At 40.7% G+C, this 13,298-nt stretch overlaps 1 protein-coding gene across 8 annotated transcripts in view; it reads left to right on the top strand.

Moving 5' to 3' along the window:
- The window catches only part of PHLDB2 (pleckstrin homology like domain family B member 2), a 115,589-nt gene that overhangs the window by 15,042 nt on the left and 87,249 nt on the right, over nucleotides 1-13,298 (top strand). The window contains exon 2 of one of the 8 annotated variants that reach the window (XM_061628087.1): nucleotides 11,688-11,796. The exons of the other annotated variants lie outside the window; for them this stretch is intronic. Coding sequence (XP_061484071.1) covers nucleotides 11,751-11,796 — 46 coding nt within the window. The 5' untranslated portion in view covers nucleotides 11,688-11,750. The remainder of the gene's footprint in view (nucleotides 1-11,687; nucleotides 11,797-13,298) is intronic. 8 annotated transcript variants of the gene reach the window in all.

The raw sequence follows: 13,298 nt of genomic DNA, 5'->3' as shown, positions 1-13,298 counted from the left end.
CAAACAGATTTGACTGAAAGCTACAAAGATATAACAAGATGGATAAATTACCACTGAAGGTTGCAATCTACCCAGCAGTGCTAATACGCAGTATTAACCCATGTTGATAAGGCTGTTCTTCTTGCACAAACCTCATTGAAATGATCAGAGAATAGATAGCAGCATTAAGTATATTGTACTTAATAGAACTGCATTTAAAACGTCACTTTTAGATAACTAAAATAAGCAGAAAGTCAAATATTATCCAAAAGTGTACTTGATCGCTGCACACTTTGGAGGTATTTAAAAGTATTTACTAGTAGATTTCATCAAATGCAAACATGTATCATTGAACACTAAAGTCAGGATAATTCAGGCCATGGTATTCCCAATCTCTATGTATGGATGTGAAAGCTGGACAGTGAAAAAAGTGGGTAAGAAAAAAATCAACTCATTTGAAATGTGGTGTTGGAGGAGAGCTTTGCCCATACCATGGATTGCGAAAAAGACAAATAATTGGGTGTTAGAACAAATTAAACCAGAACTGTCACTAGAAGCTAAAATGATGAAACTGAGGTTATCACACTTTAGACACATAATGAGAAGACATGATTCATTAGAGAAGACAATATTGCTGGGAAAAACAGAAGGAAAAAGAAAAAGATGAAGGCCAAACAAGAGATGTATGGATTCCATAAAGGAAGCCACAGACCTGAACTTACAAGATCTGGACAGAGTGGTTCATGACAGATGCTCTTGGAGGTCCACACTAAATAGCATGGGGGCCAATAGAGGTAAAAATATCAACTAAAATTTAAGAGGCTTGACAAAATAAAAATGTTTGCCTGACACCAAAGAGATGTAAAGGTAGAAGCTTCCATGGGGACAGCGTTCCAGAGAGGACAGCGTTCCAGAGATAGAATGCAGCTCTCCATCTAACCTCAAACAATGAGCACAGAGAGAAGGGCCTCTGATAGCAATCTTACTGCATGGACAACATTATGCAGCCACTATTAGGTCATCTCTCTGCCGCCCAGCGGAACTTTTCAGAATTGTCCGAGGACTACTGTATCCTGCCCCTCAGGACATGTCTGAGTCATCGGTGGCCCGCTGTGAAGAGTTTGCTGGACACTTCCAAAATAAGATCTCTTGCATCCGTCGGGACTTAGACTCCCAGTTTATAGCAGCTGATCCAAATGAGGTGTCTGGAGCACAGTCTTGTCATGTTTTATTGGATGAGTTTCAGTTTGTTCAGCTCGAGGACGTGGACAAGGTGCTTGGACAGGTACGGGCAACCACTTCGATACTGGATCCTTGCCCCTCTTGGCTAATAAAATCTAGCAGGGATGGAACAGCTAGTTGGGCCAAGGAGGTGATAAATGCCTCTTTACGAGAAGGAGTGGTCCCTGGCCCTCTGAAAGAGGCGGCAGTGAGACCACTCCTGAAAAAACCTTCCTTGGACCCAGATAATTTCAACAGCTACAAACCAGTAGCACATGTTCCATTCCTGGGCAAGATCTTGGAACGAGTGGTTGCTGGCCAGCTCCAGGCACTGTTGGATGAAACCGATTTTCTAGATCCATTTCAATCGGGTTTCAGGCCTGGTTTTGGCACCGAGACAGCCTTGGTCGCCCTGTACGATAACCTATGTCGGGAGAGGGACGGAGGGAGTGTAACTCTGTTGATTCTCCTAGATCTCTCAGCGGCTTTTGATACCATCGACCATGGTATCCTTCTGGAGAGGCTCGCGGAGTTGGGAGTTGGGGGTACTGCTTGGCAGTGGTTCCGCTCCTACTTGGCGGGTCGTCTCCAGAAGGTAGTGCTTGGGGAACATTGCTCGACACCGTGGGCTCTCCAATGTGGAGTCCCGCAGGGGTCGGTCTTGTCTCCAATGCTTTTCAACATTTACATGAAGCCGTTGGGTGCAGTCATCAGGAGTTTTGGAGTGTGTTGTCATCAGTATGCTGATGACACGCAACTCTACTTCTCCTTTTCATCTTCTTCAGGTGAGGCTGTCGATGTGTTAAACCGTTGCCTGACCTCGATAATGGACTGGATGAGAGCTAACAAACTCAGACTCAATCCTGATAAGACTGAGATGCTGTTGGTAAGGGGTTTCTCTGATCAGATGGTGGATATATACCCTGTCCTGGATGGGGTTACACTCCCCCTAAAGGAGTGGGTTCGTAGCTTGGGAGTTCTTTTAGATCCTTCCTTGTCACTAGAGGATCAAGTAGCCTCGGTGGCACGGAATGCGTTCTACCATCTTCGGTTGGTAGCCCAGCTACGTCCCTATCTGAGCAGAGAGGACCTTACATCAGTGGTACATGCTCTGGTAACCTCGCGACTGGACTACTGCAATGCGCTCTACGTAGGGCTGCCTTTGAAGACAGTTCGGAAGCTTCAGCTAGTGCAAAATGCGGCTGCCAGACTGATAACAAGAACTAAGCGGTCTGAACACATAACACCTGTTCTGGCCAGCTTGCACTGGTTTCCAATTTGCTTCCGGGCTAAATTCAAAGTGCTGGTTTTGACCTATAAAGCCTTATACGGCGCGGGACCACAATACCTGTTGGAACGCCTCTCCCAATATGAACCTGCCCGTACACTGCACTCTTCATCGAAGGCCCTCCTCCAAGCCTCGTCCCACAAGGAGGCTCGGAGGGTGGTTACAAGAACTAGGGCCTTTTTGGTGGTGGCCCCCGAACTGTGGAACAGTCTCCCCGATGAGGTATGCCTGGCACCGATGCTGCTGTCTTTTCGGCGCCAGGTTAAAACCTTCCTCTTTTCCAGGACTTTTAATCTAACTTAATTCTGTTTTAAATTGTATTGTAATTGTTTTTAGATCTCCCATTCTCTGTACTTTGTGGTTCGTTTTATTGGATTTTATTGTATTTTGTATTAATTTGTTGTTCACCGCCCAGAGAGCTATGCTAGTCGGGCGGTATATAAATTTAATAAATAAATAAATAAATATATGGAAGGCGGTGGCCTTTCAGGTACCAAGCCATATCACAGATCTTTAAAAAGGTCAGCACCAGCGCTTTAAATTGCACTTAAGAGGTGGAGGGGCAACTGATGGTATTTCAAAATTGACTGAGACTAACGTTACTGTAACTTTTATTTTAGAAATGGTTTTTAACAATCTCTGAAATTACAGATGCAAATATAATTAATCTAATAATATAAAGATAAGAAACTGCTTCATCCTTGATAGGACAGTTATAGGAGCAGATGTATTCAGACTTACTACTGCTGAATATTGCTGTCTAATACTAGTCCAATATACAAAAATATCTGCCAGAGTAACTTATTCATGGGGTACCACGTTTGACAGTATCCTGAACTAAAAGAAGAATTGGGCTAGGAAAGATTTGATTCCATCTCAAAAAGACCGTTCTCCAAAAGGAAATTGGAGTTTTAGGAATACACATTACTAAACACCTTGGGGGCGGGGGGAAGGGCATTCTCCTGAAGGTGTGGAAGTATATAATTTGGGATGGCCCAAAGTGTATTCCTCATTTTCTCCATATTTTGGCTGCTAGTACCATGGATATACAAACTTCACAGTGTCCTGCATCTAAGAAAACCACTGAGCCAGACACGCTTTAATGCCATTTCAAAGAGGATAGTCTCCTGCATGTGTGATTTTGGAATGGCCCAAAGCATACTGTGGGTGGTAGAGGCGCTCTGTCCCTGATGTAAGGGGCTGTGTATGTACGCATATAGAGCAAATGTGTGAGTTTTTATTGGTGAAAATGATTGTGGATTTCAAAGGGGAAAGTCCCCACTCAAGTGGGGTTACTATATGGAGTAGACCAAAGCTTATCTTGGGACTGAATTAGTTCACTGGATACGTTTCTGTTGTAAGGAACTTAAACACTGACAGGATGACTTGCTGGAGATTTTAAAAAGTGATACATGAAATATCCATACTAATAACTGATTGTCACATTATCCTACATCAAAAAGCTTTATAGCAAGGGTCTCCAACCTTTTTGGGCCCAGAGGCACATTTAGAGAAACTGCATTAGACACCATACAATTCCATTTTCCCAGAAGAAAATCAGTAACAGGCAAAGCACCTACATGCACTCCAAAACAAAATGGAGATTATAGTCAATCCTCCCCCAAAAGCTCATTTTTTAAAGGTAGGTGCAGGCCTTGGCAGGCACTTGAGGGGGGGTTGAGGGTGCTACCAGATTAGGGACTGCAGCTTTGAAAAGTATCAGCTGGTGGATGGCTGGAGCTGATTACCCCTTGGTGGCGGAGAATGCTTTTTTTTAAACTGTACAGATGCCACACTTTGTGCAAGCAGCAGCTTGGGAAGTGCACAGGACCAAAAAGACATGTGTGAGCAGGTGGGGGGTGGCAGGTGCGAGCAGGGGTCAGCAGGCACGAGCAGGGGTGACAGGATGAGTGGGGGTGAGGCAGGACAAGCGGGGGTGAGGCAGGACAAGTGGGGGTGGGCGAGCAGGTCAGGGCGGCAGGATGAGCAGGGGTTGGCAGGACGAGTGGGGGCACACACACACATGCACACATCGTCACTCATCTCTACAGCTCTTCACCTCTATTCTGCTGCTGCTGCTGCCTTCTCTCCACTTCCTCCCTCATGCCTCCTAACATGGAGCACGAAGGAAGAGCGAGGCTGTGCAGAAGCCCAGTGTGAGGCACATGTCTTTTGTCCACCAATCACAGGAGCAGTAGTCTTCCCCTGCTTCTCCCCCCCCCAAAGTAAAGTCCAAAAGTAATGCCGGAAATGTTACCATTGCTGCTAAAGAGTAAGGAAATTACTAGTCGTTCTATTACTAGCAAAATGTAATGAAGTTACCCGCTCGTTACTTTAAAAAGTAATAAATTACAAGTAACTCGTTATTTGTAACAAGTTACTTCCAAGCTCTACTTTCATGTACCAGCCTTGAGCCATTTACCTATATCACACTATATGAACTCTCCGTTTCAAGTTTATGAGCTTTCTGAAAAGAATAATGTGAGTGTTGACCTCAATTAGATGTATAACTTCTAATTTTTCCCAAGAATACTAATAGTCCTGTAGTAGATTTCTAGACTTATAGGCATCTGGTGATGATGCTAAATCCTACAAAGCAGTAATAACCTTCCTTTTAAAGAATATTTAACATGTGTTCCTATCTTATCTATTTACATCCTGAAGACAGCATAAAAAGCTCAACATTATTCTTCCATTGCGATGTGGCCATCAAAAGGGTAGATTATCTAACAAAATTATATTACGTGTTTGTTAAAAGATGCTGGTCTTGCAGTGTTCCACATGATTTCCTCTGAGGAAAAGAAAAAGTCATAACAGCTTCCTCTGCCAGTCTTTTCCCACATTTGTGATGTTTAAACTCCAAAGCATTTTTAAAAAATCATGTTGCATTGACCACTTTCTAGTGCTCAGGTAAAAAAGCCGAACTTAGGGTCAAGTTACAGGTTTGCTTTTGTTCTGTCTTGTCTTGTATTTAGAAGAGCAGCAATTTCATAATTAAGGTCTTTAAGAACTCACTGGGCCATTTGTACTCAGTGATTTGCTCATTTTAAATTTGTCAATGAGGCCTAGAGCTTTCCCTGTTACCATTGTTTCCCTCAGTTCCTCAGACTCCCTTTCTGAGAAAGTTCAGGCATAGGATCTAGCTTACATCTTCCACAATTGAATCAGCTCTTGAATGATTGAGGTGGATTCAAAATGTTTGTATCCAAAGGTATCTGAAATGTGTGGACCACTGAAATGTGTTGCTAAAACAGACAGATGTGTTCTTATATACTCCCAGTGCCCAATTTTCTCCTTTATTTCGGGACCTCAGAACACAGTAGCTGTCAAATGTGTCAAAAGACAGTCTCCCGCTGTGTACACTAGGGATGGAACAATCTGTCCATTTTGGTTCTCTCAGTTTCTCATGATCCAGTTTTGTCCCTCAGCCCTACCACTTCCCACAGTGTTAGAAAAGAGGTCTGTCTTTATCATTCCATTTGCAAGATTTGTTTTTAATGGTAAATATCTAAAAAACGGTGTGCGACTCTTCTGTGATCATAAAATATATACTAGGAGGCAGAAATACATCTTGCAATTATACTTGTGAAATGTTCCGATGTGTGCCATATGGGGATTTTTTTGGCCTTTCCATCGTTGTCAGCTCTCTTTGGCATCATGCTTGCATTTTTATGTTCCATACTTTTAAGGCAAAGAACTTTGCTTTCTGCTGTTGTGGTATGAATATGCCATATTTCGCTTGTTACCTAATGGTAAATCGCCTAAGAAAAAGACGTATAATGAAATACAGTTTTGCAGGATACAATATCAAACAAGCCACAATTCAGTGATGGGCAAGGAGTGTAGTATATAGTCCTGCATGGGGCACAACTGATGTTTTCAGAGATAAGTTGATTTCCCTTAAATTCCATTTTATAAAGCAAGGACGGGGAACCTGTGACCCTCCAGAGGTTGTTGGGCTCAAAGGCTGTGGGCACACTAGTTGCTCCAAAAGCAGTGAAAATGGTTTTTCTGGCTGCATTTTAAAGTGACTCTGCCCTCTGTTAAACATACATCCTTTCCCCACTGCTGACTTCAGACCTTTCAGGACCACCCACAGCAAAGTGTTGGGTCTCTGCCTGAGCCTACAGCAAAGTGTTTCTGTTGGCCACTCGTGAAGGCAAACAAATTGATCTACCAACCATTTCTGAAATCTGCCGGAAGCTGATTTAAAGAAAATGCACTGGAGCTGATTCGACCAGGTTTTAGAGTAAAAAAGGGTTGAGTTTGACTAGTGTCGAGTGCCCCTGTTTTCAGAAAAGAGATGTGGAGATGCACTGAAACTGGCACAGCAGTAACTGTCTCTACCCTAAATCCCATCAGATCCAACCATCATGGCCAATGGTCAGGGATGATGGGAGTTGTTGTTCAACATCAGGAGGGCCACAGTTTCCCATCCCTGCAATACAATATTTGGTCTCCTATTTTGAATGTTTCTGCAATTTTAGAGTCGAAGAATTGAGAGAGAAAGTGAAGAAAGCCCTTCAACATGATTTGTTGGGGATGCTGGCAGCTTCCTCCAACCACAATATTCCCTATTTTCTCTTTACTGCACCACCTACTCTTGAAGAACTTCACAGCAACTTTCAGTAAATTTACATGAATTATACTTGTGAAATGTTCAGATGTGTGTCACTTTCAGTAAATTTACATGAATCAAGAGTAAAACTTAATGGCTTGGATATTAAATTTCCCCCCAAGGAACATTACAGAGCTCTGTTCACAGAACAAGACTTTGCTGACTCTCTACACTTTTCCTGGTTTACCTTAAAAACCTGAAGCAGAGGACTGAGGGACCCTCTGAACAGACTAGTATGTGGCATGGGGGGGGCTTTAACAAGAGGCTGGAGTTGGGAACACCCCTTTTCACAAATCAAAGTGCTTTCCATTTGCCCAGCACTGAACTTCAAACTCTATTGTGTTAGCAATAACATGAATTTGTAAGTTTTAATTTCTATTAACTGATGTTATCTTTTCTCAGTCTGTGAAGGGTTTGTAGTAAAAAACCTTTCCTTTCATTGAATGAATGAAGTAAAGAGGCTGAATTATGTTTTCAAGGAAAGCATTGTTTCTGTACTCCCACGTGTAAAGAGAGGATAAATTTGTTGTCAATATTTTAAGGGTATCTGAACCCTACTCTTTATTATTATTATTATTATCCCTTCCTCCCAGTAGTAATGAGGTCATACATTCAGGTTAAAAGCTATGCTAGTGATGATCTAAGTTTGGTATAAGCTTATACTGCAATCCAAACCTATTTGTCCTTCTGTTGGTCTCTGCTTGTGGTGCAGAGTTGCCTGTTCTGCCCACTGAATATGGAGGTAGGTGGACGTCTCTGAAATGGGGCATTCTCAGGCAGGAGGGGATGAGCTGGCCCAGGATCATATGATTGCATTAAGCTTGATCGGCCCAGTTGCTACACCAGCTCCAGGTTGGTAAAGCAACTTGCCTCCTCCCACCTTCTGCCCTGACCTATGTGAGATGCAGGTCTGTTAAGTCCTAGCACTGCTTACCTAGAGTTTGGACTGCACCCTAAGTGGCTGGCTTTTTTTCAGGCAATGATGAATTTTCAATAAGGTTAAACTGTTTTGCAGTTTCTGCATCATACATTTATTTTCTGATTTCTAGTAGAAAGGGCACATTAAAGAGTGTATTTTTTCATCTACACATGGTGAATTTATTATGTTAAGGGATATTTTAGGATTATCCAGAAGTTAGCATACTTGTTCAAACAGGATGTTTGTCCTTTTCCATCCCAGAAGGGATAGGGTTGAAAGCTGTCAACTACTGTGAGATAAATTAGTGCAGAAGTAACTCTTGAAATTTTAAAAATGAGTATTTTGTGGATAGCTCCTTGTCAATAAACAAAACTTTGGTACAAAATGTCAGACAGTAAAAATAATAAAACCTTGATTGTATGGAGTTTGTTCAGAGCTTGGAAGATTACTTTTAAAAAGTAATAAATCACAATTACTGTTACATGGCCCCCAAAAGTAATAAATTACCATTATAATTACAATTGCTCTGAAAGTAACTGATTACTTCACCATCACTCAAAAGTAATGACTACAATTACACTTGTTACTTTTTAAAAAAAAAATGGAGTGCCTACAAGGTGCTGGCCTTGGCTGCTGCACATCTAGGTAGCCTAAAACAACATTAAAAATAAACACACCCACACCGAGGGTAGTAGAATATTTTTTTTAATCCATAAGATTAACAGAGTGGCATAACAGAATCTCACATCCACCCCCACCCCAGCAATGGTGATATTCAACACACATATATTTTTTCACTCGAAATCAAACTTTACCCTTGAAATGCTGTTTTTACAATACATTTCTGTTATGTCTCATCTTTGCTCAAAGACAAGGAATGTCTTTTTACAGTCATTACATTGCCACCAGTATGGAACAGGCATTCTGTTGAGGCACTCGAAGGCATGCCTATGTTGTGCTATGGAAAGGAGCACCGCATGCCAACCACGCCAAGCAAATTCATTATCTTTAAAAAGAAAAGAAAAGAACTCAGGACTTAGACCACCTAGTGTATTTTTATTTTTATCAGAAATTTTGCCTTTGTGTTTCTCTGCAGATTTTTAAGCATTTCCTCTTAAAGTTAAGTCTGTCTCCATAGAGAACTGGGATGAACTGGACTTTAATGGGTCCATCCATTCTTAGTGCTCACTGATCCCCTTTTGGGGAGAAGTGGCATCTTTAAACATTCATATTGGAAACAGGTTCACTGGGTCTTTGCTTAGTTGTGTGACCCTAAACTTTCTATATTGCGCCATGTTAAGAATACAAGAAGTTTATACTACCTTATACTGAGCCAGACTATCGGCCCATCTGGCTCAGTGTTGTCTGCACAACACCGTGTAGACTGTGTAATAAATAATAAAAATACATCAGAAGTTCCCAAACTGGTCTGTGGACTACCAGTGGGCCACAAGCTTCATTCAGGCAGGTCACATCATGTTTGCATTAAATAGTCATACTGAGTCGAATTAAATTTTATTGCTTGTTTTATTTCTTATATTGTGTTTTATTGCATTACAAATTGAGTTCTGTGGAATACAAATCGTAGTACAATAAAATACAATGAAAGCAATAAAAAAGCAATACAATGCAATTACAAATCATGCGGCATTTAGCACAGCACATTCCAGTTGCTACAACTGGCAAAAAAAGTCATTAAGTGGTCCACCAAGACCATCAGCAATTTTCAAGTGGTCTGTAGGTAAAAAAGTTTAGGAACCACTCATCTACACTGACTGGTAGCAGCCATTCTGGGTTTCAGACAGGTCTTTTCCATTTCTGTCCGTTGATGCTGGGGATTGAATCTGGGATCTTTTGTATGCTAAGCAAGTGCTTTACCAGTGAGCCAGGGCACTTCCCTATATTAGCTTTTTATCAGCTTTTTCTAACATTCTGTAGGCTTTCTGTAGCAAGTATGATGTAAAATAAAAACAAATGTTCTTCAGGTTAACACAGAAAGTGACTTGCTGTTTGCCAGATTTATTTTAGCTTGTTTCTGAATCATGTACCTGCACAGTTGTAGGTTAAAATATTTTTTTTGTTCATACAAGGCAATAAAAACTGTAAGCCTGGATTTTTTTACTTTTTTAAAAAAATCTTTTGGTACAATTTCCTTAGAAGCCTCCAATACAAATCATTCTCTCACCATGTTTTCTACAACTTGGCTCATGCATTCTTTTTGATGAAGGATTGTTTGTGAAGGCTGAGCCGTTGGAATTAAAGTTTGTTCCCATTTTCACCTTTGATCTTTTTTGAATGTTCTTCAAACATCCATGTCTTAAAAACCTGCTCACAAAACTCCTTGCCGAGATAAAAATATTTTTGGTACTTGAAAAATATGTGTCCTTAGATTGCTTGCCTGTGCGTACCATGCCAATGAAATGTAGTGATGAAAATAAGTTCTCCCTCATTATGATCCTTTCTAACCATTAAATGTTTTTTTCTCATTGTTCCACTTCCTGATGAAGGATCTTTTGAAACCAGCATATAAAATAATTTTTAATTTGGTTTTGGCTGCTAGTGGCATAGTACAACTGAATGAGGCTTGCACTTGTGTGGAATTTTTTATATTTCTTATGGTTTCAATTATTTATTTGTGTATATTTTAGATTACTGTTACTTACCATGTGCCTTTTGGATGGGGCACACTAAACATTTGAATTAATATATTTTTTAAAAGACCAGTTAATGATCCTTGGTGAAGAACATACTTATGCAGTACCTACATGGGTATTATTTAGGGTTGGGGAACCTTTTTTCAGCCTGAGTGCCACATTTTCTTCTGGGCAAATATCTGGGGGCCACATGCCAGTGGTGGGCAGAGTGAGATGCAAAAGTGAGTGTAGCAGTTAATGTAAATGCTACCTTTGTATAACAGGTTAGTTTCTGCACACACTCAAACTCCTTTCTCTATCCATCCAGAAAAGCAAGAGGCACTATTGTAACAGTGTAGGAAGTTCCATACACCTGCCATTTTCAGTGTTTTTTCCGTTTATGTCAGTGAAGAAAATCAAATAGCACATGCAAAGGAATTATTATATGGATTGGCTCTTCCCATCAGAATTCATTTATTATTATTATTATTATCATCATCATCATCATCATCATCAACAACAACAATAATAATAATTTGTTTGTTTGTTTGTTTGTTTGTTTATTAGATTTCTATCCTGCCCTTCCAGTAGGAGCCCAGGTCAGCAATTCAAGTGATGACAGACACATAATCTCCAAATGCATTTCAGAGAGAATGGGCAACCCTGGATGGCATTGTTTGCATTCTAAAATATTTAACACATTTCAGTAGACTATACTGGCAACCTCTTAATTCAGGATGTTGATCCAATGACACCATAAAGCTAATCTATTCCTTTTCTTGTCTCTCTCTCTCCCTCCCTCCCCTCCCACCAGCTTCTGTTTCACTATTTTCTTATTCAGATTTCTTGTTTGTTTTGATTGTTGCTTTAACTTGTATTTGAATTTTAAACTTAGAAGTTATGTTGCAGATCTTTTTAGTTCAAAAGGCAGGTATAATGCTTTGATAAATATATCAGTTTATGTTTCCAAAGCATTTATTAACAATCTTATGGTCAGTGTACTAAAGCAACATTCTTGTTCTATTACAGGTGTCAACATTTACATGGTTAAGCCTAACTTGGTTGTAATCATCTCCCCTTCTGGCAAATAGCATGATGTCAAATAGAAGTAATCTTGCCTACCAGAGTTTTGGGACAGGTATGAGTTATGTTGCTTATATTTATGGGGTTTGCTTAATATGAGGTTGGGGAACCTCAGGCCCCCTGAGCCAGATGTAACTCTTGAAGGCTTTTCCCACCTGTTCCCCCGCTCCCGCCCCCGCCGCCACGCACTCCTCAGCACCACCTCCTCTTCCTTGACCGCTGTGCTGGCTGTAGGGGGGGGAAGACAGCAAATGGAAGGCACTGTGGCCCCAATCTGGATCAGAACCATAATAAGGGAGTAGAAGGTCTTTAATTTGATCTGGATCAGGGCCTCTGCCCTACAATTTGCATTGCTAAAAAAGGAAGCACTGAAGAGAATTGATCTTTGTTTGGCAATGCATGTGCACATGTGGTTTGAGTGTGTGAGAGAAAGAATGTGTGAAAGGGGTGTGCTTGCATGCGAGTGGTCATGTATAGATAGAGATGGTATGTATATAAGGGTGTCCATGTACACTTTAGGCTCTGACCCCACCCAATGTTGGCTCTTGCCACCCACCACTGGCATGGGCCCTTGATACATTCGCCTGTGGGAATACAGCCCTCTGGGAGGAAAAGGTTTCCCACTCCTGCCTTCACATTAATGGTTCTGGTACTGTTTAAATTCTATGTTCAACCCCATGCTACATTCCAAGTTACTTTGGTAATTCACAAGGAATTCCCATATTTTCAGTGGGGCTTGCTCCTCAGTAACTGTGTTTAGTATTGTAAGTTCAAGTCTGTACCTGTGGTATCTGAATGTATTCTACAGAAAAATAAGCTTCACTCTGTTGACCTGTCTGTTCAATAGTGCTGAATCTCCAATTAACCACCTATTTTGAGAAACTAGACAAGTAGGAAAAGACAATGTTTCAGTATAGCTTTAACTAGCAAGTACTGCCTATATAGATGAGGCAGGCACTCTGCGATGAAAGTTAATCAATTTAAACTCTGGGTGACCTCCAGCACGAAAAGGTTCTTCTTGCACCTATGAAAACAAACTGTTTTATGTGTGCTAAGTTAGAAGAACCAATAAAACCATCTCAGAAGGCATACTTCAGTCAGAGAACTCAATATCAAAAACAGCTTAAACTTAATCCATGTGCCCTGGATTCAAGAGGAAGGATAAGATGTAAACTGAATAAATAATTAATAACATTTTAAAATAAACCTGGACATGTGATCAGTGTGTAAGATGGAAGAATTTACACTTATTGACTGGAAATATTTTGCTTCAAACAAACAGACTGATCACTTTGGTGCTATATCACTATACTCATGGAAGATGAGGCTATCAATGGCTGTGCTTTGCTTCCATGGTCAAAGGCAGTAAGCTTCTGAATAGTAGTTGCTGGAAAAGTGAAGGGGAAAGTGCTGTTGCACTCAAATCCTGCTTGTGTTCACTATGAACTTATTTATTTATTTATTTATTATTGTATTTATATACCACCCCATAGCCGAAGGTCTCTGGCCGGTTTACAGTAACTAAAAACATTAAAACAAATATACAAATTTAAAAAA

This window comes from Rhineura floridana, chromosome 5 (assembly GCF_030035675.1).
Source record: "Rhineura floridana isolate rRhiFlo1 chromosome 5, rRhiFlo1.hap2, whole genome shotgun sequence".
In the NCBI taxonomy this organism is placed as follows: domain Eukaryota; kingdom Metazoa; phylum Chordata; class Lepidosauria; order Squamata; family Rhineuridae; genus Rhineura; species Rhineura floridana.
This window is presented reverse-complemented; position numbering and strand designations above follow the sequence as displayed.